The sequence below is a fragment of the Artemia franciscana genome, chromosome 20 (assembly GCF_032884065.1).
Source record: "Artemia franciscana chromosome 20, ASM3288406v1, whole genome shotgun sequence".
Classification (NCBI taxonomy): Eukaryota; Metazoa; Arthropoda; class Branchiopoda; order Anostraca; family Artemiidae; genus Artemia; species Artemia franciscana.
The window spans coordinates 19,666,831-19,693,026 of NC_088882.1; the positions used below are offsets into that span (position 1 = coordinate 19,666,831).

General features: G+C 38.7%; 3 protein-coding genes across 6 annotated transcripts in view; 1 reads left to right on the forward strand and 2 right to left on the reverse strand.

Annotated features, from left to right (window-relative positions):
- Window positions 1-18,401, reverse strand: part of LOC136039865 (aspartate dehydrogenase domain-containing protein-like) — a 58,758-nt gene extending 40,357 nt beyond the window's left edge. The window contains exon 1 of the mRNA XM_065723806.1: window positions 18,248-18,401. Coding sequence (XP_065579878.1) covers window positions 18,248-18,368 — 121 coding nt within the window. The 5' untranslated portion in view covers window positions 18,369-18,401. The remainder of the gene's footprint in view (window positions 1-18,247) is intronic.
- LOC136040219 (zinc finger MYM-type protein 1-like) lies at window positions 703-13,602 on the reverse strand. The gene is made up of 4 exons (XM_065724416.1): window positions 13,061-13,602; window positions 2,758-4,082; window positions 1,953-2,676; window positions 703-732 (listed from the first exon to the last, which is right to left on the reverse strand). Exons 1-4 carry the CDS (start codon window positions 13,094-13,096, stop codon window positions 703-705), a joined length of 2,115 nt encoding a protein of 704 aa, XP_065580488.1. The 5' UTR covers window positions 13,097-13,602.
- LOC136039864 (dynein regulatory complex subunit 2-like) overlaps window positions 18,310-26,196 on the forward strand; it is a 67,418-nt gene continuing 59,531 nt past the window's right edge. For 3 of the 4 annotated variants that reach the window (XM_065723801.1, XM_065723804.1, XM_065723805.1), the window contains exon 1: window positions 18,310-18,383. The gene's annotated coding sequence lies outside the window, so the exon portion shown is untranslated. Of the gene's footprint in view, window positions 18,384-21,507; window positions 21,946-26,196 lie in introns of those variants that run through there. The other variant, XM_065723802.1, reaches the window with a different exon arrangement.

The following is a 26,196-nucleotide window of genomic DNA, read 5'->3' on the forward strand; positions in this document are numbered from 1 at the left end:
ACTGCATTGGACAGCAGTCACAATTGGCACTGCTCATCTCGATTTCTTAGCCCTTCCGGCAGGAAGTGCAATTGGAGGTTGGGGGCCAACCGTCCTGTGCTTTCGTACACCCTTCCTGTTTACCTTCCCCAGATTTTTCCAGGTGCCTATTTATAGCTGGGTCGACTCAAACGGAGCTTACAGATCCACGCCACCGACCTCCGCCCCAAAACAAATAATTGAACAATTAAATCTCTTGGACAAAGGATCCTAAATCCTGCACACCAATCAACTCGGCTAGGACGGCTGGGTTTCAGGAGGTAGGCCATATATGTATACATATATATATATATATATATATATATATATATATATATATATATATATATATATATATATATATATATATATATATATATATATATATATATATATATATATATATATATATATATATATATATATATATATATATATATATATATATATATATATATATATATATTATATATATATATATTGGAGCATTCATGGAAGCATATATAACAGGCCGAAAAAGTATTTCGCTATTTCGATCAGCTAATCCTTCAATCTCTTTGGGCAGATCTCATTGCAAGAAAATATTTTAATCAAGATATTAATACGTAGTTTTCACGTCATTGCTTAAATAGGTTTTTTTTTCCCTAAGACCACACTACCTTTCTATGACGAACATATAAAAAATCAAGTGGGAATAATTCCATTTATTAGACACTGAAAACAGATAAAAAATTTAAACAAATATAGATTTTTTGCTTCTTTTTTCACTGTCAAATAAAAAGGCTTATCCCCAATTGAACTTTCATTTGTTCGTGACAGATTTCTTATATCTGTTTTCACTGTCTAATAAAAGGGCTTATCCCCAATTGAACTTTGTTTGTTCATGTTACCATGTATTAGCTCATTCCAAGTAATTTATTTTATTACCATCAATTCATACATACATCATGCAAACGCGCCTACAGCTATAACTCAGATTGCATATTTGCAACAAGGAAACATCCAAATAATGCAAATAAACATAAAATAAAAACATAAGGTAGTAAGGGGGACGTCTGGACTGGTATTGCACTGGTACTGAACTGAAAATACCACCAAAAATCCACTTTCTTTAGGGTACGGTATATAATGCTGCTTAAAAAGGGTACGACAAATGTTAGTTTCCATACAAATTAACCCTCTCCCGATATTATATGACCACTAGTTTGATCTGATTTTTTCAAGATCACAACTTCCGATTGGTAAATGTAAACTTAGAGAATTTTATATGTTTTCGTTTAAAAATCAAGATAAAGTACTGAGAATCACGAATCTAATTTATAAAAAGAGGAAGTGCCAAAGGATTTTAGTAAAACTTTAATTAGCCCTCTTTATAGGAAAGGTGACAAGAATACTTACTGAGCTATGACTTCAATTTCTGTAGGAAGGAAATTATTTGCACGATGATACTTATTAAACTAAGAGATGCTGTAGGAAAAATTTGAAAAGAAGTACAACGTGTTTTTAGGAAGTCGACAGTGGCGCCATTTCAGAAAACCTTAGGGGGGGCCAAAAATCGATTTTGGGCCCCCATCCAGCCTTAAAAATTTTTAAATTTTCGAACATGCCTTTAGGTACCGTACTACCTTTGGGGTTCGCATTTTGCAGCTTATTTAGGGACCAAAAACAGTACCAAAATAGAACATTTACTGTATAAATCAGAAACTTACGTACAGTTACTTCAGCAATGGATATCTCCTTTGCTTCATTTTTGCGAAGTCGTCGACAAGCTTCTCAAAATTGAGCTCCTTCACTGCAGCTTTCTCAGAGAATATAAGCAGCAAATGCGAAAGTCGCTCGTTTTCCATCGTTGTCCGGAGGTAGTCCTTCACAAACGTCAACACAGAGAAAAAACGTTCATTTGAGCACGTTGTGAGCGGGAGTGTGAGGACTACCCTGACGACCTTAAGAAGCTCAAAATAAGTTTCTTTCAATCCTCCGAGGCGTTCGAAGACATCTAAAGCGTTTGCCGGTTTCTGTGGAAGCTGCGACACAAATGCACGAGCTATTAAAGCTTGACACTTCAGCTGCATAGTATCGATTCCCGCCTGATCGAAGTATGTCGCGATCACAAGAAGTAAATCTGAGTCCATAAAATCTTTGGATTTGGGGTTAAGGCAACGTGTGGCTTCTAGCACTGGCAGCTGGACAGAAAAACGCTCTTCAAACTCATTTAACACTCTGTCCAAAACCTCGTAGAACTCTCTCCGCATTTTGTCTTCCGTTGTTGTGCTTTCGGAGTCAATGTTGTGCTTTCCAATTGTTGTTGTCGTCAAATAGTCTCTTAGTCTTCCGGATATCTTCTGAACTCGTTTTGATTTAACAGGTATAGCTGAAGAGAGAGCACTTGTTTCCGACAGATCAGCTCCGACATTAATGGCCAACTCTTTAGACTTGCCGTATAGGACACGAAAATACTCGTCATCACGCATTTTCCTCAGTTCGTTCTTTGTTGCACTGATTAAAGTGCAAGCTTCTGAGATGACCAGATCTGCTGCCTGTAGTTGTTCAGAAAGAGGGTTTATCACTGCAAGAACTTCGTGGATGACATGCAAACTGAATATGAAGGGAAACGACTCTAGCTGGTTCTTAAGGCCCGTAGCTTCTGCCGCTGCCTCCCTGTCAGAAGATTCTTGAACTACTGACAGAACTGCGAGTATGCAGCCATATCAAACCAGGATCTTAGCCACTGATCTATACCAGTTAGACCAACGTGTCACTACTGTCCTTTCAAGCGTTAGCACAGGCACATTGGCAGTTTTCTGGGCTTCGACGAACAACTGGTATCGAGTGTTGCTGTTGGAGACGAAACTGTAAACTGTTTGCAAAACTGAAAATACTGATGAAATTCTTTGTATTTTCTGCATACAATCGCCAATGACAAGGTTAAGTCTATGGGAATGACAGTGTGTGTACACCGCTTGTGGTGCTTTTTCCCGGAGACGGGCCTGTACTCCTGAAAAGTGTCCGCTCATTACACTGGCCCCGTCATAGCACTGTCCAACACACTTTGACCAGTCAAGGCCGATACCCTTTATTTCGTTGTAAATGAAGTCGGCCAAACTCTCAGCGTCAACCTTGCGCATGTGGTAGCAACCTATGGCCCTTTCTTTGATTTTCAGGTCATGAACATAGCGCACTAAGATCGCGAGTTGTTCCTTTTTCGAGAGGTCTTTTGTCTCGTCAGCAAGAACGGCAAAATATTTTGCTTCTCTGACTTCTTTCGCGATAGAACTTTTGATTTCATTTCCTATGACCTCAATGTAGTCGTTTTGGTACTCGTGTGACATGTAATGGCCATAGGCCTTACGAGAGTTTTTCATCAAGTCCGGGTTGATTTCTGTTAAAAGATGTACTGTCTCTACGAAATTCCCTTGATTGGCACTAGACTCCCCTTCATCATGGCCACGAAACGCAAGACCTTGCCGTCCAAGTAATGCTGTAGTTTTTAGTAGAGCTTTTACGTACTGTCTATTCTCTAGTATTTCCTTTTCGCGTTCTTTGGAGAGGCATGACGCAACAGATTCGGCCGCCTCCGTCTCAATAGCTTTAAACTGAGTCAAAGAAATGGTACATGCTTTGTGTCGGTCGCTGTTTTCGTGCTGCCGTATCAGCTCAGAAATGTCTTTCCACTTTCTAAATCCTACGTCAATGAATGCTCTAGCTCCATACCTTTCGCCTGATCTTAGCGAGGATCCACTGAAATGTCGGCAATTGAAACAGAACACCGAGTCCTGTTCTTTCGAATATTCGAGCCATGGGTATGCCAAGAAATAGGAGCTGTTAAATTTTCGTGTGCGATTCCCGATGGTAGTGGCGGGATAGTCAGTCAAAACTGGTTGGCAGGGGTTATCATACGGGTTCACGGACAAATCGGTACTGATCGTTCTGGAAGCCATTTCCTCCGTTTGTGGTTCGCGCAGGTTTGTCTCCTCAGAAATGTGTCTCACGTCCAGGGTCTGCTCGTTTGTCGGTAAAACTTCGGTTGCCGATGGGTTGTCCCTTGACGTCCCAGCATCACTATCCTACAGAGTAATCAAGTTTTAATTAAAAACAAATTAAAAGTGATGTCCCAGTTACTTCTTTTACCAGTACTTCACCGATAGTTATATTTCTAGTTTACTAAATACTCGACAAAATTTGCAACTTGGATGTGTCCTCTTGTAAATTATTAAGTTTCATCCAGATGGGATAGTTATTCGAAGTATCAAAGAATAGGTCGCTGAGTATTCTTTTTTTATGGCACTTGCCCTTCGGTCAAGTGCCATATAGCGATCGCAATTTCTGTCCGTACGACAGAATTTCTGTCTGTCCTGTAACTTACGAGTGGGTGATCGGATCTTAATGAATTTTGATATTTAGAAGGGCCTCGTGACTCACAGCTTTTATTTTAAATCCCAACCGGCATTAAGCCTCTGATTTTCTTTCTAAATCAATCTATTGATTCTTAGAATTTTGCTAGAGCTCATACCAAAGTGAACAGATCCGTTCCAATTATGTCAATCACGTATCTATAGCTTGTGCTTATTATTCCCATCAAGTTTCATCGTGATCCCCCCACACTAAGCGTTTTCAAAGTTTTTACCCCACTTTAATGACTCTGGATCCGGTCAGAACTTAAAGTAAGAGATCCGATTTAGGAGGTCCTTCTAAATATGAAATTTCATTAAGATCCGATCACTCCATCGTAAGTTAAAAATACCTAATTTTGTCTAATTTTTCAGAATTAACCCTCCCCCACCCAACTCCCCCAAATAGAGCAGATCCGTTCCGTTTATGTAAATCACGTATCTAGGACAACTGCTTATTTTTTCCACCAAGTTTCATACTGATCCCTCCACTCTAAGCGTTTTCCAAGATTTTAGGTCCCCCCTCCAACTCCCCCAAATGTCACCAAATCCGATCCAGATTTAAGATAACAGCTCTGAGACATGATATCCTTCTAAATATCAAATTTCATTAAGATTCGACCACCCGTTGGTAAGTTAGAAATACTTCATTTTTTCTATTTCTTCCGATTTGACCCCCCCCCCCACTCCCCCCAGATGGTCGAATCAGGGAAATTTTTTTTAATTTAATCTGGTCTATACGCCTGCCAAATTTCATCGTCTTAGCTTACCTAGAAATGCCTAAAGTAGCAAAACCGGGACCGACAGACCAACAGAATTTGCGATCGCTATATGTCACTTGGTAGATATCAAGTGCCATAAAAACTAGGACGTGAATTGTACATAATTACAGTGGCGCCATTTTGAGGGGTCAGGGGGGGGCCATGGCCCCCCTGATTTCTGGAGGGGCCCAATTTCAACCATGTAATTCTTTGTTTATTCGTCCTTGTTCTACTTTTTCTCTTTTTTTACCGTATTTCTACTGTGAATTATTACTAAATAGCAAATTCAAGATACTCAGCATAAAAGTTTAGTTCTTTTGACATATCTATTGGTATCAAATTCCGTTTTTTAGAGTTTCGGTTACTATTGAGCCGGGTCGCTCCTTACTTACAGCTCGTTACCAAGAACTGTTTATAAGATAATGCTCAGACAAATCTTGTTGAGTTTCTTCTTTTGAAGAGGAAAGATAGAACAAAAAGCGACAAAGATAAGAAATTTCAAACCTAATAAGTTTTCGTCCGCATGAATTACTATGGCTAGCTTCAGTTTACCTTGCTTCAAAAAGTGTTTAATCACCCGACAGCAGTACTCGTGCATCATATTTTGTGTTTATTGATTCTAGGTTAAAATATAGAATCAAGGGAATGATAGCTTTGCAAGGTAATCCTACATAAACAAAAAAATAAATAAAGAAGTGTATCACAGAAACCTATAAAACCTATAAAAACCTACAAAACATAAAATTGAATAGCACATTGGACTTAATTAAATGAAATAAAAAAGACATGTTTTTCAACTGAATGTAAGAAGAAACATTAAGCTCAAAACGGATAGCAATTTTTAAGTATATGAAGGGGTTCACCCCCTTGTCAATACTCGCTCTTTACGCTGTTCAAATTTGGTTCCAATTCTTTAAGAATGACTCCTGAATCTCAAAGGCCGTTTGATTAGAATAAATATCTCTTTTGAAAGTACTAAAAAAAAAACTTTAGCGTAAAGAGCGAGGTATTGACGAAAGGGTGAACCTTCTCATATGTAATAATTTCTTTTCGTTTTAAGTTTCAATCCTGCTCCTTACTTTGAGTTGAAGAAACTTTTTTTTCATTTAATTTCTTATTCTTTTTTTAATAATGCTTGGAAATCCAGTGCCCCCTTGATCGAAAATTCAGCTCCCCTATGAAAAGTTTCTCCATGGAAAGATCCTCCTACAAAACCTCCTCTGCTCGAGCTGCCCCCCCCCCCACCAGAAAAAAACTGAAAACGTCTGTATACTTCGCAATTACATATACTATTTATAAAAAAGGGCAAAGTCCACAAATTGAACACCTTCCCCCAGAGACTTTGGACAATTAAGACATCTTTAAAGACATATTTATTAGATTTTTCAAATATATTAAACAAAATGGCTGTTTCAAAATTTTGATCAGGTGACTTAGGGTAAAAAGAGGGTGGGATGGGGCCTAGTTGCTCTCCAAATTTTTGGTCATTTGAAAAAGGGCACTAGAACTTTTAATTTACCTTTGAATGAGCCCTCTTGCGATATTCTAGGACAACTGGGTCAATACGATCACCCCTAGAAAAAAAAATAACACGCGTCCTTGATCTTTCTTCTGGCAAAAAAATCCAAAATTCCTCATTTTAGCAGATAGGAGCTTGAAACTCCTGCAGTAAAGTTCAGTGATGCGCTGAATTAAATGGTGAGATTTTTGTTAAGGTTATATTACTTTCAGGGGGGGGGGGGTGTTTTTCCCTTTTTTCGGACATAAGACAAATTTTCTCAGGCTCGTAACTTTTGATGGGTAAAACTAAATTTGATACAACTTATATATTTGAAATTAGCGTACAAATCTGATTCTTTTGATGCATCTATAGGTATCAAAATTCCGTGTTTTAGAGTTTCGGTTACTATTGAGCCGCGTCGCTTTTTACTTGAAGTTCGTTACCATGAACTAATTGATTATAGCTTCGTAGTTGAATTGATTATGTTTTTTGTTGCTGCTTGCTCTAAATTTTGTGTTGTTTTCTATGTTAATTATGTACAATTCACGTCCTAGTTCTTATGGCACTTGATATCTACCAAGTGACATATAGCGATCGCAAATTCTGTTGGTCTGTCGGTCCCGGTTTTGCTACTTTAGGCATTTCTAGGTAAGCTAAGACGATGAAATTTGGCAGGCGTATAGACCAGATTAAATTAAAAATTGTTTCCCTGATTCGACTATCTGGGGGGAGTGGGGGGGGGGGGTCAAATCGGAAGAAATAGAAAAAATGAAGTATTTCTAACTTACCAACGGGTGGTCGAATCTTAATGAAATTTGATATTTAGAAGGATATCATGTCTCAGAGCTGTTATCTTAAATCTGGATCGGATTTGGTGACATTTGGGGGAGTTGGAGGGGGGACCTAAAATCTTGGAAAACGCTTAGAGTGGAGGGATCAGTATGAAACTTGGTGGAAAAAATAAGCAGTTGTCCTAGATACGTGATTTACATAAACGGAACGGATCTGCTCTATTGGGGGAGTTGGGTGGGGGAGGGTTAATTCTGAAAAATTAAACAAAATTAGGTATTTTTAACTTACGATGGAGTGATCGGATCTTAATGAAATTTCATATTTAGAAGGACCTCCTAAATCGGATCTCTTACTTTAAGTTCTGACCGGATCCAGAGTCATTAAAGTGGGGTGGAATTGGGGGGGGGGGGGTCTAAAAACTTTGAAAACGCTTAGTGTGGGGGGATCACGATGAAACTTGATGGGAATAATAAGCACAAGCTATAGATACGTGATTGACATAATTGGAACGGATCTGTTCACTTTGGTATGAGCTCTAGCAAAATTCTAAGAATCAATAGATTGATTTAAAAAGAAAATCAGAGGCTTAATGCCGGTTGGGATTTAAAATAAAAGCTGTGAGTCACGAGGCCCTTCTAAATATCAAAATTCATTAAGATCCGATCACCCACTCGTAAGTTACAGGACAGACAGAAATTCTGTCGTACGGACAGAAATTCCGATCGCTATATGGCACTTGGCCGAAGGGCAAGTGCCATAAAAAAAGAATACTCAGCGACCTATTCTTTGATACTTCGAATAACTATCCCATCTGGATGAAACTTAATAATTTACAAGAGGACACATCCAAGTTGCAAATTTTGTCGAGTATTTAGTAAACTAGAAATATAACTATCGGTGAAGTACTGGTAAAAGAAGTAACTGGGACATCACTTTTAATTTGTTTTTAATTAAAACTTGATTACTCTGTAGGATAGTGATGCTGGGACGTCTAGGGACAACCCATCGGCAACCGAAGTTTTACCGACAAACGAGCAGACCCTGGACGTGAGACACATTTCTGAGGAGACAAACCTGCGCGAACCACAAACGGAGGAAATGGCTTCCAGAACGATCAGTACCGATTTGTCCGTGAACCCGTATGATAACCCCTGCCAACCAGTTTTGACTGACTATCCCGCCACTACCATCGGGAATCGCACACGAAAATTTAACAGCTCCTATTTCTTGGCATACCCATGGCTCGAATATTCGAAAGAACAGGACTCGGTGTTCTCTTTCAATTGCCGACATTTCAGTGGATCCTCGCTAAGATCAGGCGAAAGGTATGGAGCTAGAGCATTCATTGACGTAGGATTTAGAAAGTGGAAAGACATTTCTGAACTGATACGGCAGCACGAAAACAGCTACTGACACAAGGCATGTACCATTTCTTTGACTCATTTGAAAGCTATTGAGACGGAGGTGGCCGAATCTGTTGCGTCATGCCTCTCCAAAGAACGCGAAAAGGAAATACTAGAGAATAGACAGTACGTAAAAGCTCTACTAAAAACTACATCATTACTTGGACGGCAAGGTCTTGCGTTTCGTGGCCATGATGAAGGAGAGTCTAGTGCCAATCAAGGGAATTTCCTAGAGAAAGTAGATCTTTTAACAGAAATCAACCCGGACTTGATGAAAAACTCTCGCATGGCCTGTGGCCATTACATGTCACACGAGTACCAAAACGACTACATTGAGGTCATAGGAAATGAAATCAAAAGTTCTATCGCGAAAGAAGTCAGAGAAGCAAAATATTTTGCCGTTCTTGCTGACGAGACAAAAGACCTCTCGAAAAAGGAACAACTCGCGATCTTAGTGCGCTATGTTCATGACCTGAAAATCAAAGAAAGGGCCATAGTTGCTACCACATGCGCAAGGTTGACGCTGAGAGTTTGGCCGACTTCATTTACAACGAAATAAAGGGTATCGGCCTTGACTGGTCAAAGTGTGTTGGACAGTGCTATGACGGGGCCAGTGTAATGAGCGGACACTTTTCAGGAGTACAGGCCCGTCTCCGGGAAAAAGCACCACAAGCAGTGTACACACACTGTCATTCCCATAGACTTAACCTTGTCATTGGCGATTGTATGCAGAAAATACAAAGAATTTCGTCAGTATTTTCAGTTTTGCAAACAGTTTACAGTTTCGTCTCCAACAGCAACACTCGATACCAGTTGTTCGTCGAAGCCCAGAAAACTGCCAATGTGCCTGTGCTAACGCTTGAAAGGACAGTAGTGACACGTTGGTCTTACTGGTATAGATCAGTGGCTAAGATCCTGGTTAGATATGACTGCATACTCGCAGTTCTGTCAGTAGTTCAAGAATCTTCTGACAGGGAGGCAGCGGCAGAAGCTACGGGCCTTAAGAACCAGCTAGAGTCGTTTCCCTTCATATTCAGTTTGCATGTCATTCACGAAGTTCTTGCAGTGATAAACCCTCTTTCTGAACAACTACAGGCAGCAGATCTGGTCATCTCAGAAGCTTGCACTTTAATCAGTGCAACAAAGAACGAACTGAGGAAAATGCGTGATGACGAGTATTTTCGTGTCCTATACGGCAAGTCTAAAGAGATGGCCATTAATGTCGGAGCTGATCTGTCGGAAACAAGTGCTCTCTCTTCAGCCATACCTGTTAAATCAAAACGAGTTCAGAAGATATCCGGAAGACTAAGAGACTATTTGACGACAACAGCAATTGGAAAGCACAACATTGACTCCGAAAGCACAACAACGGAAGACAAAATGCGGAGAGAGTTCTACGAGGTTTTGGACAGAGTGTTAAATGAGTTTGAAGAGCGTTTTTCTGTCCAGCTGCCAGTGCTAGAAGCCACACGTTGCCTTAACCCCAAATCCAAAGATTTTATGGACTCAGATTTACTTCTTGTGATCGCGACATACTTCGATCAGGCGGGAATCGATACTATGCAGCTGAAGTGTCAAGCTTTAATAGCTCGTGCATTTGTGTCGCAGCTTCCACAGAAACCGGCAAACGCTTTAGATGTCTTCCAACGCCTTGGAGGATTGAAAGAAGCTTATTCTGAGCTTCTTAAGGTCGTCGGGGTAGTTCTCACACTCCTGCTCACAACATGTCAAATGAACGTTTTTTCTCTGTGTTGACGTTTGTGAAGGACTAGCTCAGGGCAACGATGGAAAACGAGCGACTTTCGCATTTGCTGCTTATATTCTCTGAGAAAGCTGCAGTGAAGGAGCTCAATTTTGAGAAGCTTGTCGACGACTTCGCAAAAATGAAGCAAAGGAGATATCCATTGCTGAAGTAACTGTACGTAAGTTTCTGATTTATACAGTAAATGTTCTATTTTGGTACTGTTTTTGGTCCCTAAATAAGCTGCAAAATGCGAACCCCAAAGGTAGTACGGTACCTAAAGGCATGTTCGAAAATTTTAAAATTTTTAAGGCTGGATGGGGGCCCAAAGTCGATTTTTGGCCCCCCCCCTAAGGTTTTCTGAAATGGCGCCACTGCATAATTAACATAGAAAACAACACAAAATTTAGAGCAAGCAGCAACAAAAAACATAATCAATTCAACTACGAAGCTATAATCAATTAGTTCATGGTAACGAACTTCAAGTAAAAAGCGACGCGGCTCAATAGTAACCGAAACTCTAAAACACGGAATTTTGATACCTATAGATGCATCAAAAGAATCAGATTTGTACGCTAATTTCAAATATATAAGTTGTATCAAATTTAGTTTTACCCATCAAAAGTTACGAGCCTGAGAAAATTTGTCTTATGTCCGAAAAAAGGGAAAAACACCCCCCCCCCCCTGAAAGTAATATAACCTTAACAAAAATCTCACCATTTAATTCAGCGCATCACTGAACTTTACTGCAGGAGTTTCAAGCTCCTATCTGCTAAAATGAGGAATTTTGGATTTTTTTGCCAGAAGAAAGATCAAGGACGCGTGTTATTTTTTTTTTCCAGGGGTGATCGTATTGACCCAGTTGTCCTAGAATATCGCAAGAGGGCTCATTCAAAGGTAAATTAAAAGTTCTAGTGCCCTTTTTCAAATGACCAAAAATTTGGAGAGCAACTAGGACCCATCCCACCCTCTTTTTACCCTAAGTCACCTGATCAAAATTTTGAAACAGCCATTTTGTTTAATATATTTGAAAAATCTAATAAATATGTCTTTAAAGATGTCTTAATTGTCCAAAGTCTCTGGGGGAAGGTGTTCAATTTGTGGACTTTGCCCTTTTTTATAAATAGTATATGTAATTGCGAAGTATACAGACGTTTTCAGTTTTTTTCTGGTGGGGGGGGGGCAGCTCGAGCAGAGGAGGTTTTGTAGGAGGATCTTTCCATGGAGAAACTTTTCATAGGGGAGCTGAATTTTCGATCAAGGGGGCACTGGATTTCCAAGCATTATTAAAAAAAGAATAAGAAATTAAATGAAAAAAAAGTTTCTTCAACTCAAAGTAAGGAGCAGGATTGAAACTTAAAACGAAAAGAAATTATTACATATGAGAAGGTTCACCCTTTCGTCAATACCTCGCTCTTTACGCTAAAGTTTTTTTTTTAGTACTTTCAAAAGAGATATTTATTCTAATCAAACGGCCTTTGAGATTCAGGAGTCATTCTTAAAGAATTGGAACCAAATTTGAACAGCGTAAAGAGCGAGTATTGACAAGGGGGTGAACCCCTTCATATACTTAAAAATTGCTATCCGTTTTGAGCTTAATGTTTCTTCTTACATTCAGTTGAAAAAACATGTCTTTTTTATTTCATTTAATTAAGTCCAATGTGCTATTCAATTTTATGTTTTGTAGGTTTTTATAGGTTTTATAGGTTTCTGTGATACACTTCTTTATTTATTTTTTTGTTTATGTAGGATTACCTTGCAAAGCTATCATTCCCTTGATTCTATATTTTAACCTAGAATCAATAAACACAAAATATGATGCACGAGTACTGCTGTCGGGTGATTAAACACTTTTTGAAGCAAGGTAAACTGAAGCTAGCCATAGTAATTCATGCGGACGAAAACTTATTAGGTTTGAAATTTCTTATCTTTGTCGCTTTTTGTTCTATCTTTCCTCTTCAAAAGAAGAAACTCAACAAGATTTGTCTGAGCATTATCTTATAAACAGTTCTTGGTAACGAGCTGTAAGTAAGGAGCGACCCGGCTCAATAGTAACCGAAACTCTAAAAAACGGAATTTGATACCAATAGATATGTCAAAAGAACTAAACTTTTATGCTGATTTTAAATACATTTTGTTAAGTTTAGTCTTACCCTTCAAAGGTTACAAGCCTGAGAAATGTGCCTGATTTTCAAAAAATGGCTGAAACACCCTTAGAACTCATATAATCATAATAAAATCATACCATCAGATTCAGCGTATTAAGAGAACCCTATTGTTGAGGCTCCAAGCTCCTATCTGCAAAAATGTGGAATTTTGTACTTCATATTAGAAGAAAGATCACGGATGCGTGTTTATTTATTTATTTTTTTTGCCCAGGGGTGATCATATCGAACCAGTGGGCCAAGACATCGGGAGAGGGCTTATAAAATTTAAAATGTGGTAGATTTACTTACAGTCGGTTTGAAAAACGAAGCCAATCGTCGTTGCATCTTTATTTCTTCTTCTTTCCTTTGGGCTTTTATTTTCCTTTTTTTGCACCACTCGCACCGGATGAACTCATGTTTCAATAATCCGATTTGAACTTGAACACAACTCAACACTGTTTCACGGTTCTTTATTTGATGAAGGGTAACGAGAAACTAAATACAAAACTGGAATGACACCCTGGTCTGGATACCCTCTTTTCCAGATGTTAGCCTACACATAAATGTGCCGACTGACGGGATTCATTAATCACTGGAGAGACTTCAATGTCACAGAAGTACTCCGAGCCCAGAAAGGACTTTACAAACCCCTGCCAAAAGGGTGACCATAAATTAATTAGGGAGAACGGCAAAAACAGGATACTTTCTTGAAATGCAATAATCGTCGAGTATCTTGAATTTGCTATTTAGTAATAATTCACAGTAGAAATACGGTAAAAAAAAGAGAAAAAAGTAGAACAAGGACGAATAAACAAAGAATTACGTGGTTGAAATTGGGCCCCTCCAGAAATCAGGGGGGCCATGCCCCCCCCAAATGGCGCCACTGGAAGGCGAGAAGATCCCTCAAACGAATTTTCGCTCTTGCATTCGTAATTGAGAACCGTTTGAATCCTCAGAACCCTTTAGTCCCCTACTTCATTGATTATAAACAGACATTTGGCTTAGCAAAGGTCCTGTCATTATATGGTATACCCGGTAAGTTTATTAACAGTGCTGGGGACGAGAATTATATTGGTCTAATTAAGGTAGCAAGTGATGTTAGTAGTTGGTTTGGTGGAGAATCTAGGGTTATGCAGGATTATGTCCTACCCCCGCTTGTATGGATTTTTTTTATGGACTCTGTCCTATGGAACACGGCAAAGGTTGCGAGAGAAGACACGGGATAAAAAGAGGGAGGTAATATTCTCCTAGACTTGTTTATGTAGATGATTTGATTGTCCTAGTTAAAAATATTAGCAAAATGTATGAATTTTTGGGAAGTTCTGGAGTTTAGGGTACAAGAATAGGTTTTTCAATAAATTTTAAGGACAGTACTTGGCTTAAACCAGGTATAAATGAGGATGAAGCGAGGATTTTAGGTAACCTGAAGGCAGACCCTGGGATTATTGTGGTTTTTAACCCCCCTCCCCCCTAAACATCACTGTTACAATATAAATATATCCTTATTGAGAAACAAGCTTTGCTTGGCACCCCTCTGAGGCTGCGCCCGAGGACAGCCCTCCCCCTTGCCTCTCCCTAACCAGAAAATCTGTCCCTCCCAAGAAAATCGGTCAAATGAATAGGTTTATTTACGTGGCTAGTATTCTTTCTGAGTAAAGATGGTGGATGCAGTGATGGTGTAAAAAAGAAGTATAGTCAAAGCGTAGTTTTTTACATTTGAAAAATTTTGGAAAAATAGGACGTTAAATCTTTGAACTAAGGTTAGAATAAAGTAATCCAAGGTAATGACAGTGCTCTAGCATGGTTTTGAAATGTGAGCACTTCGAAAGGCTGAGGAAAAATTGCTAAATATATTCCACAGGAATTGTAAAAAGGGTATTCTGAGGTACTATCGAAGTATATCCAACGCTAATCTGTGCGAGAAATGTTGTTCGATACCAATTAATTACGGTATAATGAAATAAAGCTTGTGACAGCTTTGTCACGCTTTACGGATGACAGATTACAGATTACCAAAAATTATGCTTTTGGGCCCATCTATCTGGGCATAAATGAAAAGCAGGCTGTCCTCGAATTGGGTATGAAGAGATACGAAGGAAAGATTTAACGGAAACTGAAACTTCACTGGAGGTGGTAAAGAATTTGGCTTTGATTAGATTGGGGTGGAGAAGGAGCGCGCGCAGCTCTAATAGTCTCAGGTGTTTTTGCGCTGTAGTGAGTTCTTAGCAGTTAACTGTGGCTGTAATTACCTTGAAGAACGTATGCTTTCGATGTAGATATTGTTGCTCATTTTTTTTCAATACTCAGAGCCCGCTTCGCTCTTTACTTAGACAGCGCTGTTGCGCTGCCTATGCTTGAAAACACATGTTCTATCATTTTTTGCGCTGACAACTACGTAAAAAATCGAGCACAAACCTGGCACTGCTTGGCCCCGCGAAATTTTTTTTTGGTCGCACTTATGTTGGAGGTTTTTAAGAATATGTGTCCTATTTCTTGCATTGTAGCCTTCTGTTTCTTTTTCGAAAATCCAAAAATGTTAGTTTTTCTCCAAATATCAACCCTCCCCCAGGCACCAGACGCGTCCCCAGGTGGCGGATAGGGGACAGTCCTTAGATATAAAGGATACCTCCGAGTATAAAATAAAGAGGGATGGACCAGGGGGGACCCATCCCTCGGGGGGTCCATAAAATGAAACTGAGGCACCCATGCACGGGGGATATAAACTAGTGCACAGGAGGAAGGAGGCCCCTGAGATGGTGATGCACAGGGCCCACCGGCGTGTGGACATATCCCGGCAGACACCAAACCCCTTTTCATCAATGAGAAAATTGTATTGGTCGTGAAAGATCCCAAATGGAAGGGCTCCCTATAGGAGAACAACTGTAAAGGGCGGATGAACTCGTACACGAGTCAATGGCCCCTGCTAGAGACAGAGAGAGGTGTAGCTTCCCACTGTCTCTAAATTTACCTGAGCATCAGATATTGCTCTCAAATAGAAAACTAAAGAACCAGTGCTACGCATCTAAGGTTTTATCCAACGACTATGCGATACCATCTACCACGTACGGGGCAATCGACGAACCAGACACCGCGTCCGGGGTAGCCGACGAACCAGATACCGCGTCTAGGGTAGCCGACGAACCAGATACCGCGTCTGGGGTAACCGCCGATGTGACGACCGGCCCTGCTGGAAAGATTACCGATAACCTGACGACCGTCTACACCGCAACCCCAATTTCCAACGTGGCAAATCGTCCATCAGACCTCCTGCCCGTTTTTACCCCTAAAACAACATTGTTACAAGGAACTCTGAATGTAAGGACCCTGGCTAAGGAAGAATCAACTGGTATAAATGGGACATCATTATTCTGTCAGAAACACATCTTCCAGTAACTGGTGTTGAAAAGGTTGGGGACAAAACACTACTTTAGTCAGGTCGTAACGATGGAATTCATCGCCAAGGAGTAGGATTTATTCTTTCGAAGAAGAAGAAAAAAAAAACAAAATCGAATTTCCATGAAGCTAAAAACTTAAACTATTCTGCTCTATCGTCATTCCTATAGCTATGTACGGCTGTGAAACGCGGACAGTCAGAGTAGATGATTCCAGGTGACTCGCCGCGTTTGAGACAAAGCTGCTGCGTCAAATCACCGGGATGACATGCGTAGATCGAGTCTCAAACTCCGACCTACTCAAAAGACGAATATAGCACTATTATCCTGGACAGGGGCCACGTCCAACAATTCGGGTGGCTTGGCCATGTCCAGCGCATGCCGAACGACCAACTTCCGAAAATTGCCTTCGAAGGTCACATCCACGGTTCTTGCTCTCGAGGTCGCCCTCCGAAGCACTGGAAGAAAAACTTCTCCAATTACAACCTCCCTGGTCTTCTCAGAATGGCACAAAACAGAGAACAGTATAGGTGACACATACATTCGCTGGTGAGGAAAGAGGCACCAAAACGACCACCAAAGCCGGATGGGACTTAAGTCAAAGTAAGTCAAATCCTAAGAATCGTGATTTTTAGCTGGTAATCGCTTTCATACAGATTTACATTCTGTGAAAAAGAGCACTTTTGCTTTTGAGTTTTGAAGTTGTTACTAGATATTGCCTTGGGGTTCTCAACTTTGGGGCTCTAGATGTACACAGGTTACCTCGAGAACTTTGGGACTTGAGAATAAGATTCCAAATCATGGAACCATTAGACTAAGCACAATTCAAAACACTGAGCAGTGTCCCTGCAGATCGTAACGTAGATATCGATATTTGAAAAGTCGATATCGGATTACCGATATTTTTCAAAAAATCGATATTTTGATAATCATATCGAATGTTGCAGGGGCTGATTCGTGATTAGTATATATTTTTATAGTAACCAAAATAAGGACAAAAGCACTCAAGTAGGCCAAGAAAAAAGTCAGAGGACCTCCTAAAACGTCATATCAAATTATAGGCCAGGTGGGACACGTATTTAGCAACAGTGGCGTAATTTCATCAAAATCCTTGGGAGCCAGTTTTCCAAAATCAAATAAAAATGACACTAAAAACCAAAAAAAATCCATTTGGTACTGTAAAGGTACTATTTAGTACTATAAAAGCACTTTAAAGATACTTCATACTACTATAAAGGTAAATATGTACTAAAATAACTAATCTCTTTCTGTTGGTGCTTGAATATTTCAGATTTAGGTACTTGTGTGTAATATAATACACACTCAATAAGTGAATTTTCGTGAATACTAATGAAATAAAGCAAAGTATGATGAAAAGAAAATACTTTAGCAACAAAATTATGAAAACTACAACAAAGAATCATGGAAGGGGGGCCGCCCAGAGCACATATGAAATACGAAACCTAAACTAACCTAGCCAAAGTACAAACTAAATATTTAATTAAAATATAGCTATTATGTAGTTTCTTACGTAGTTTCCCGGAAACTTTCCCACCGACCCGGTCTGGTATAAGTGCAGTGAAAACTGGGTATTTCTCATGTTGGCGATAAAAGTTACCGAGTGTGTATTATACAAAACAAAAGTACCCAGCTTTATCTTGGTTTTGACAAGATTTTGGAAGAAACTAAATTTTGGCTGGGGGTGGTAAAATGGGGTCGAGGGAGGCCGATGTCTGGGAGGGGTACTTGCCTCCCCGTGCTTCAAACCAAATTGCACCCTTGTTAAGCATTCATTGCCATATTGCCGATCATAAATTAATAAATGTATTTTTATCCAAGTGTCTATAGACTGTAAACGAACAATATTTCCAAACTGTAATTGTTCAAAAAAAAAATTTATTTTCCGGGGACTATGTTCGCTTTTGAACAGTAAAATGAATATTTTTTTGTGTCTTTAGTCTTTTATTCGTATAAACCAAGAGGGATTCAGATAACATTTAGTCATATGTGCCAATAACAGTAAAAATGGGATTAATAACCAAAAAAAAATAAATGATCCAAAAATTTATTTTTTTAAATAGCCTAACTTAGAAAGCAAGATCACCTATGTGGCCGAATCCCAGAATTCCGATTTTCATCTTTTCTCCTTTAGTTAATCCGAGACAATGAACACTGGATATTTTGTTGCTATGATACACTGAGTAAACAGGTTTTCGCATCGACATTGTAATCTTGCCAAGGTATTGTAATTTTGCCTGGAATCCTTTTAGGTTAGATCAGTGAAAGAAATTGTAATGACACTTTTATCATAATCTACTTGATCACACGACAAACAGAATTCCCTGTCAGACCCGTTGTTAGCAGGGTCATATATTTAGAAAACAATTTTTACTTTAGAATATGCAGAAAAGTTGTAGTTACCAATAGCGTAATTTCGTCAAAAATATGGGGGGGGGGCAAAACTGGAGCCAATTTTCCCAAGTCAAGTGGAAATGACTGTAAAGACTGAAAAATGAGCCATTTGGTACCATAAAGGTACTATATTGTAATGTTTGCCTGGGTACTTTTATAGGGTGTATAAAAGTACAGTGAAGGTGCTTTATAGTAAAATAAAGGTAAATATAAACTAAAGAAAACTGATCCGTTTCTGTTGATAATTGCATAATTCAGGCTTATCTTAGTTTTGACAATATTCTTAAAGAAACTAGATTTCTGCTGGGGGGCGCAAACTGGGGTCCGGGGGTTCTGAAGCCTGGGAGGGGCAGTTGCCTTCCCCCTGCCCCATAGAAAATTACGTCCCTACTCCTAGGGCAGGGCACAATTTTAATGTGCAAATATATATCTAAAATTATTTCGTAGGCATTTTGCCATGTCACTCTTTTTTTTAACCCGTGTATCTGTAAATTGAACGAATGCTGATAAAATCAAGAAACCGAAAAAAAACACAATGGAAATATATAATTAGGACTATATATTTTCATATTTGTGGGGTTGGGGTAAAGTGTAGCGGACCTACAGTCAAAATGTGTCAAATACAATTATTCTGTATATTGTAAAGTAACAACTGTTATCTTAACGCACTTCCTTCTCAACAACCCTAAATCTAGCTGATATCGATAGTATTATTCACATATTAATGTAATATTATATACAATTATACATAACATTCACACTATAATCAGTAGTTTTTAAAATTGAATCCTAAAGATTGACTTTTCTAGATAGAACTTATTTGCTCAGGCAGGAAAGATGGGGTACATAGACAGTCAGTATTAGATATTAATCACAGAACACTAATTCCTAAATTTATTACCAAAAAGTAGAGGGTATTAGGTATTGTAGAATATGCTCCTGTAGAACCGACTAACGGAGATAGTAGTGACTCAGATAAATTGTATTTACAGCTACAGGAACAAATAGACAAGGTCCCAGGTAAAAAAAATGGTGTTTTTATTAGGAGATTACTAACTCCCAGGTCGGTAGAAATAGGGTAAGCTCGGCTAAATATATTTGTTGTTGGAAAAGAAAACAGCAATGGTTAGATACTGCTGCAATTTTGTATGAATAACAAACCTAGGACGGTAAGACAGCTAACCTTATTGATTATGTTATTGTAAACCGAAGACTGGCAGTATCAATACAAGATACTAGGGTGTATAAAAGTGCTGTTATTGGTGTTGAAGCAAAGATCACCATCTAGTAGTCTCTAGGGTTAATTTAAAGCTGAAGTTTCGGATAGGTAACTGCCTCCCGGGAAGTTATGACGTTGGTAGACTCCAGGATGAGAATTGGAGAGAAACTGTCTTTGAACAGTTGAATACTAAACTTGAGAGTAGAATTTGACAATCTAGACTAAAAGGTGGATGGAATAATCTCTGGAAAATAATTCGTGAAGTTACTAATGGTGTCTTAAGGAAGAAAATTAGGAGCAGCGCTAGTAATATTAGTGAAAAAAAAAACTTTATGTTTAATAGAGAAGACAAGGGGCTTGTACAAGAATTATAAGAGTAATAGATGATAAAAAAATAAAAGAAAGATGAAGAAAGTGGAAAAAATATCAAGATATAAACTAAAAAGATGTTATGTGGAGACCATGGATAAGATCGTGGAGGATCTGGGAGATGCAGCAGCTAGACGGCATAATAGTAAAATATTGTACTGGCATATCAATAAATTGAGAGGGAGTAGTCAATCTGGGCCTGTCCCAGTTAAAGATAGGAACGGCACCACAATTAATGATAGGAAAGAGTTAAAGAGAGATGGGTGGAATATTTTGAAAATGTTCTAATTCGAGATACAGTTGCAGGGAAAAATAATAGAGGAAAATGAAAAAGTTTCTGATACCTTGGATGTGAAGAAAGATTTGTTTTTTGAGGATGAACTAGCGACAGTGCTAGAAGGATTAAAAAATTACAAGTCCCCAGGTGCTGATAATGTGGTAAATTAGTTTCTTAATACTGGCCCTAATTTAATCACTGCATACCAAAGAAGATAAGATCGAGTGCGGTAATTATAGACGCATTAGCCTGGTCTCTGTAGGTAGCAAATTACTTATTAATATGATACTTTTCAGACTGAAAGATGCTGTCGACAAAGTAGTAAGAGAAGAACAGTGCGGGTTTAGGAAGGGTAGAGGATGTGTTGACCAGTCGCTCCTAGGTTAATAATTGGGAAGTGGTAGAATTATCAAACACCTGTTGTTCTCGGATTTATGGATTATGAGCAAGCGTTTGATTCAGTTGATAGAAAAGCTTTACCAAAGGTCTTACTCTTGTATGGTATACCAGATAAATGCATTAAAGTTATTAGTGCGATGCGCGAGTATAACACTGCTGCGGATAAGGTAGGAAATGATGCTGGCATTTGGTTTTGTATTAAGCAGATTTGTGTTCTATCCCCCTTTAGCCTATATGGATCATTTTAATGGACTTTTTCTTAAGGAGCACAGGAAAGGCAATAGTAGAACACGGAATAAAATGGGGAAGAAGAACTCTCCTGGACTTGGATTATGCTGGTGATTTAAGCATTCTAGATGAAAGTGTTCTCAAAATGAATGAACTTTTAGAGATTTTGCGAGTTCAGGGTGCTAGAATAGGTTTGAAAAATAATATTAAGAAGACTAAGTCGCTAAGGCTGGAAATAAATGAAGATGAAAAGGTGACGTTTGGTAACGAAAAGATTGATCAAGTGGACAGTTTCACTTTCCTTGGTAGTATTATTAATTAAGACGGTGGGGGCAGTGAAGATAATGAATGTAGAATAGCCAAGGCTCAGGGTGTTTTTTTTTCACAAGTGAAAAAAGTTTGGAAGAATAGGAAGTTAAGTCTGTGAACCAATATTAGAATATTGGAAGCTACAGTGATGACAATGGTCTAATGTGGTTCTGAAGCATGGGCGCTCCAAAAAAACGGACGAGGATTTGCTAGATGTTTTCCAGATAAATTGCCAACGGATTATTTTGGTTAACCAGCTAACTCAACGTGTTTCAAACAGCATGCTGGGCGAAAACTGTGGCTCAATCCCTCTTTCTATGTCTAGTATGAGAGAAAGGTTGAGATGGCTAGGGCACGTTCTGTGCATGAAGGATGACAGATTGCCGGAATTGTCCTTTTCGGCCATCCGTCTAGGGCTAGACGGAAAGCAGGTGGTCTGCGGTTGAGGTGGGATGAAATCGTAATGAAAGATTTAGGGGAAATGGGAACTTTGTGGGAAGGTGTAAAGAGGGAGTTTTTGAATAGATGAGGATGAAGAAGGACCGTGACTAGCTGTGTTTGCTTCAGACGGCTTGGTGCTGCAGTAATTGTAAGTATTAGAAATAGTATAAGTAGTAATTGCTACAAAAAGTTTTCTTCAAATTGTTCATGGTAATGGAGGGTATATAAATCGTCATAATGATCTATAGCGAACAGTATGGGTTGTAGTTATAATGTTACACATACTTATTGGTATATATCATATAACTCTATTGTAACTGAAGCAGATTTGCTACTATAAATTTCTAAAATCATTCTCGGTAGAATGACCGAAAATTCTATCTTGCATGGGAATTGCTGTTCCTGAAGGGTCCACAGTAGGGGGTACAGCTTCGTTAATCCTTGCCTTTTTTACGAGTGGGGACATTGCTCAGAATTTTCTTTTAAAAAATTGAATTTAGTTTTCCATGAAGTGAAAAGCTACATCTTATTTTCAAGACGTTCCTCACTTAAATTTAACTCACTGCACCCCATGCCTTCTATGTTGATGCTAGAAAACCATAGTGTTTACGGTCCCACGAAGATAAAGAAAAAAACAAGTTTTTAAAGTTTAAAAAGGAACGTAAAGAATTCAGCTATCCAAAAATAGAAATTAAATAATGTACCAAGGTATTTATAATTCCTGAATTAAAATTTTCGCCTTTATTTTTGCTATAATATAGCTATAAATGTTTAATACAACGTCGTTGAAATGTAATATTTAAACGCACTCCCTTCTTTATCATTGTCAGAACCCCCCCCCCCCCCCATCTCCAACTTAAATTGTCATGCAAGTATTGGAATTTAGAAATAATTTTTCCAAGAAAAACTATTAAAACGTTTTACCATTATCTCCCGTCTGAGAATACAGGGTTTCATGCTCACTTATTTAAAGGACGATAAAACAGGCTTGGTAAGAGCCTCAAAATTACTTCTCAGGGCAAGTATGTGGGCCCCCGTCTCATTTTCCTAAAACCCTTTTTCAAGATAGTGAAAAGCGGCTAAAGTTAAATTTTATGAGAAATATGCTAGAGGAAAAAGCCACAATCAAGACACTTGAGAGTTACAACTAGGGGAGGAGGGTGCTCATTATTATTGTCAGAAAAGGACGCTTGTTTCCTTATTTTAAGTATAGCGAAAGAATATCATCCAATACTTTAATTGATGAGATATATTTATGTAAGTGTTAAGGGGTGATATTTTCCAGTCGAGAGCAGCTGATATAAATGCGGGTATTTTTCAGTAATTATTTGAGATCTGTCTGGTACATGCCCTAAGGTAATTATTTGCGATCTTTATGAATATATTTTTGATGAGCAGACAACAGGATGCCCCACAGAGGCGCCATTTGGGCCAAATCTTGGGATGAGCATGAACCAAATCTGCCCCCCCCCCCCCCGATTCACTTCGTGTCGCGTAAGAAAAATGCAGGTTTTGGCAGCACATCGATCAAATATTCTAAGTAAAAACGCATTTTCAGCACCCGTGTGTTACTTGGAAATGTACTGTAACCGAATGTGGAACTCAGCCACACTGACCTCTATGATCAATTATAACAACGAGGAATACAATTAACGAGGTTAAGTGATTAAACTGAAAGTGGTAAATTCAACCAGACTACAGGCTGGCATTCCTCAGCGAGAAACTTTATTATTTAAGTAAACAATACGTCGGTGAAAGTAATCTTCATTGCTATGCTGAGGGTTGTAGCCGAAATCTCGGTTTTCCTTCAGCAGAAATCTCCCAGATCAAATATATTTACAAAAAGGAAAAATATAACAAGATAAAAAAATATTACAACACTCAAGGTAACAAGGGGAACCGCCGAGGTTTCATCCTTGCAAAATCGTACAAGCTGGTCATAGTCCAAATTTTTTACTAAATCCTTCTCTGCAAATATCAAAATGAGGTGACTGAGACGGTTATCTCCTGTTGTAGACCGCAGGTAGTTTTTCACTATCTCTAGGCTAGAAAACAAACGCTCATTGCTCGCTGTTGTCACAGGAAGTCTGGCAGCAATACGAAGTACTTTAATTATTTTTGAATTAGCCACTGGTAATGCCTGAAGATGGTTTTTTACCAGCCGGGGGAACGACAAGTTCGGACCCAGCCTATGCATTTCCATCATCCTCAAAGAAACAAATATTTTCAGCGATGGCAATTACAATGGTACAACCATGGTGTTAACTCAAGTAGAATTAACGCAGTAAACCAAAGAAAAGTTTTGTTTTTTTACACGCGTTCATACAGAACTTCAGCTAGAACTATCCAAAAATTCACCAATTAGTGCGACACAATTTTTATCAGCCGGGGGAATGACAAGCTCGGACCCAGTCTATGCATTTCCATCAAACAGTTCGTGGTAACGAACTGTAGTTAGGAGCAACCGGGCTCAATAGTAACCAAAACTATAAAAAATGGAATTTTGATATCAATAGCTACATCAAAAGAATTACATTTTAATACTGATTTTAAATATATAATTTTAATCAAGCTTAGTCTTACCGAACAAAAGTTACGAGCCTGAGAAAATTTGCCTTATTTTAGAAAATAGGGGAAAACAATCCCCTAAGAGTCATAGAATCTTAACGAAAATCCCACCATCAGATTCAGCGTATTGGAGAACCCTATTGTAGAAGTTTCAAGCTCCTACCTACAAAAATGTGGAATTTTGTATTTTTTGCCAGAAGGCAGATCACGGATGCGTGTTTATTTGTTTGTTTGTTTTTTTTTCCCCAGGGGTGATCGTATCGACCCAGTGGTCCTAGAATCTTGCGAGAGGGCTCATTCTGACGGAAATAAAAAGTTCTAGTGCCCTTTTTAAGTGACAAAAAAAATTGGAGGGCACCTAGGCCCCCTCCCACGCTAATTATTTTCCCAAAGTCACCAGATCAAAATTCTGAGATAGCCATTTTATTCAGCGTAGTCAAAAAACCTTATAACTATGTCTTTGGGGACGACTTACTCCCTCACAGTCCCCATGGGAGGGGCCACAAGTTACAAACTTTGACCAGTGCTTAAATATAGTAATGGTTATTTGGAAGTGTACAGACGTTTTCAGGGGGATTTTTAGGTTAGGGGGAGGAGTTGAGAAGAGAGGGATATGTTGGGGGAACTTTCTTTGGAGGAATTTGCCATGGGGGGAGAAAATTTTCATGAAGGGAGCGCAGGATTATCTAGCATGATTTAAAAAAATACATTGAAAAAATAAATATGAAAAGTTTTTTTCAACTGAAAGTAAGGAAAATCATTAAAATTTAAAACGAACGGAAATTATTATGCATATGATGGGCTCACCTCCTCCTAATATCTCGCTCTTTTTAAAGCTAAAGTATTTTTAGTAATTTCAACTATTTATTCTAGGGCTTTTGTGATTCAGGGGTCATTCTTAAGAAATTGGAACAAAATTTAAGCTTTAGTGTAAAGAGCGAGGTTCTGACGAGGGGGTCAGAGTATACGTAACAAAAACGTGTGAATACAGAAGTTCGCTACGTAAGAAGAGGTCAAACGGGGAGAAGAAGCTATGGCGATCATATCGGCATCAGATAATTCAATACTGAATGACTCGAGCTCACCCAATTCAAGAGGAGTAGAAAATAGTTCACTGAGGTCGTTAGCTGACAATATTAGCACAATTTTGGCCACAATTCAATCAAATACTGAAATTCTGAATGATTTATCTGGATCAGTTAGGTCCATTGAATCTCGATTATCACACCTTGAGAATTTTGTTGCTACCTCCCAAAAGGAAGTCTCCGAATTAAGACCTATAATAGCTACTGTTGAAAGTGAGTCAAAAATGATAAAACGTAATTTATCTCTATTAGCGGAAGAAATCTTCATTTAACATCTGAATTATCTTTATTGAAAGGGAGAACTATGAGAATAGAAAGCAGAGATACTGAAAAAAATGCTGAGATACTGAAAAATTGCTTTGGAATGTCCCAGTTAATGATGAAGAATCAGCTAAAAAAATCTTTGAAAAAGTAATTACTGATGGAATTGGCTTGAATTTGGATTTTGAATATTCAGTGGTAGACATTAACCGAGAAAAACAATTTATCAAAGCGGAAGTTGCAAGAAAGAAGCCCGAATTCTTATATTGAAAAACGCTAGGAGGTTGAAAAACAAGTCAATTTTAGAGCATTCTTATATCTTTGTGACGGATGATGCCCCACAATCGGGCCGAGAAGTTCGAAGGAAATTATTTGCTGTGAGGTTAAAATTACTCAACTGTGGAGTTAATCGTGGGGATGTTTGGGTGACGAAATTGATCCCACCACTTTTGTGTATACGCCAGTGTCCAAATCCCGAGCCTCTA

Coding starts and splice junctions, on each gene's coding strand:
- LOC136040219 (XM_065724416.1), bottom strand. CDS start 13,096: ATGCAACGACGATTGGCTTCGTTTTTCAAACCGACT. Junction 4,083..13,060: donor CTTCGTTTTTCAAACCGACT/GTAAGTAAATCT, acceptor ATTACTCTGTAG/GATAGTGATGCTGGGACGTC. Junction 733..1,952: donor AGCTTCTTAAGGTCGTCAGG/GTAGTCCTCACA, acceptor ATCTGTTTTCAG/TGTCTAATAAATGGAATTAT.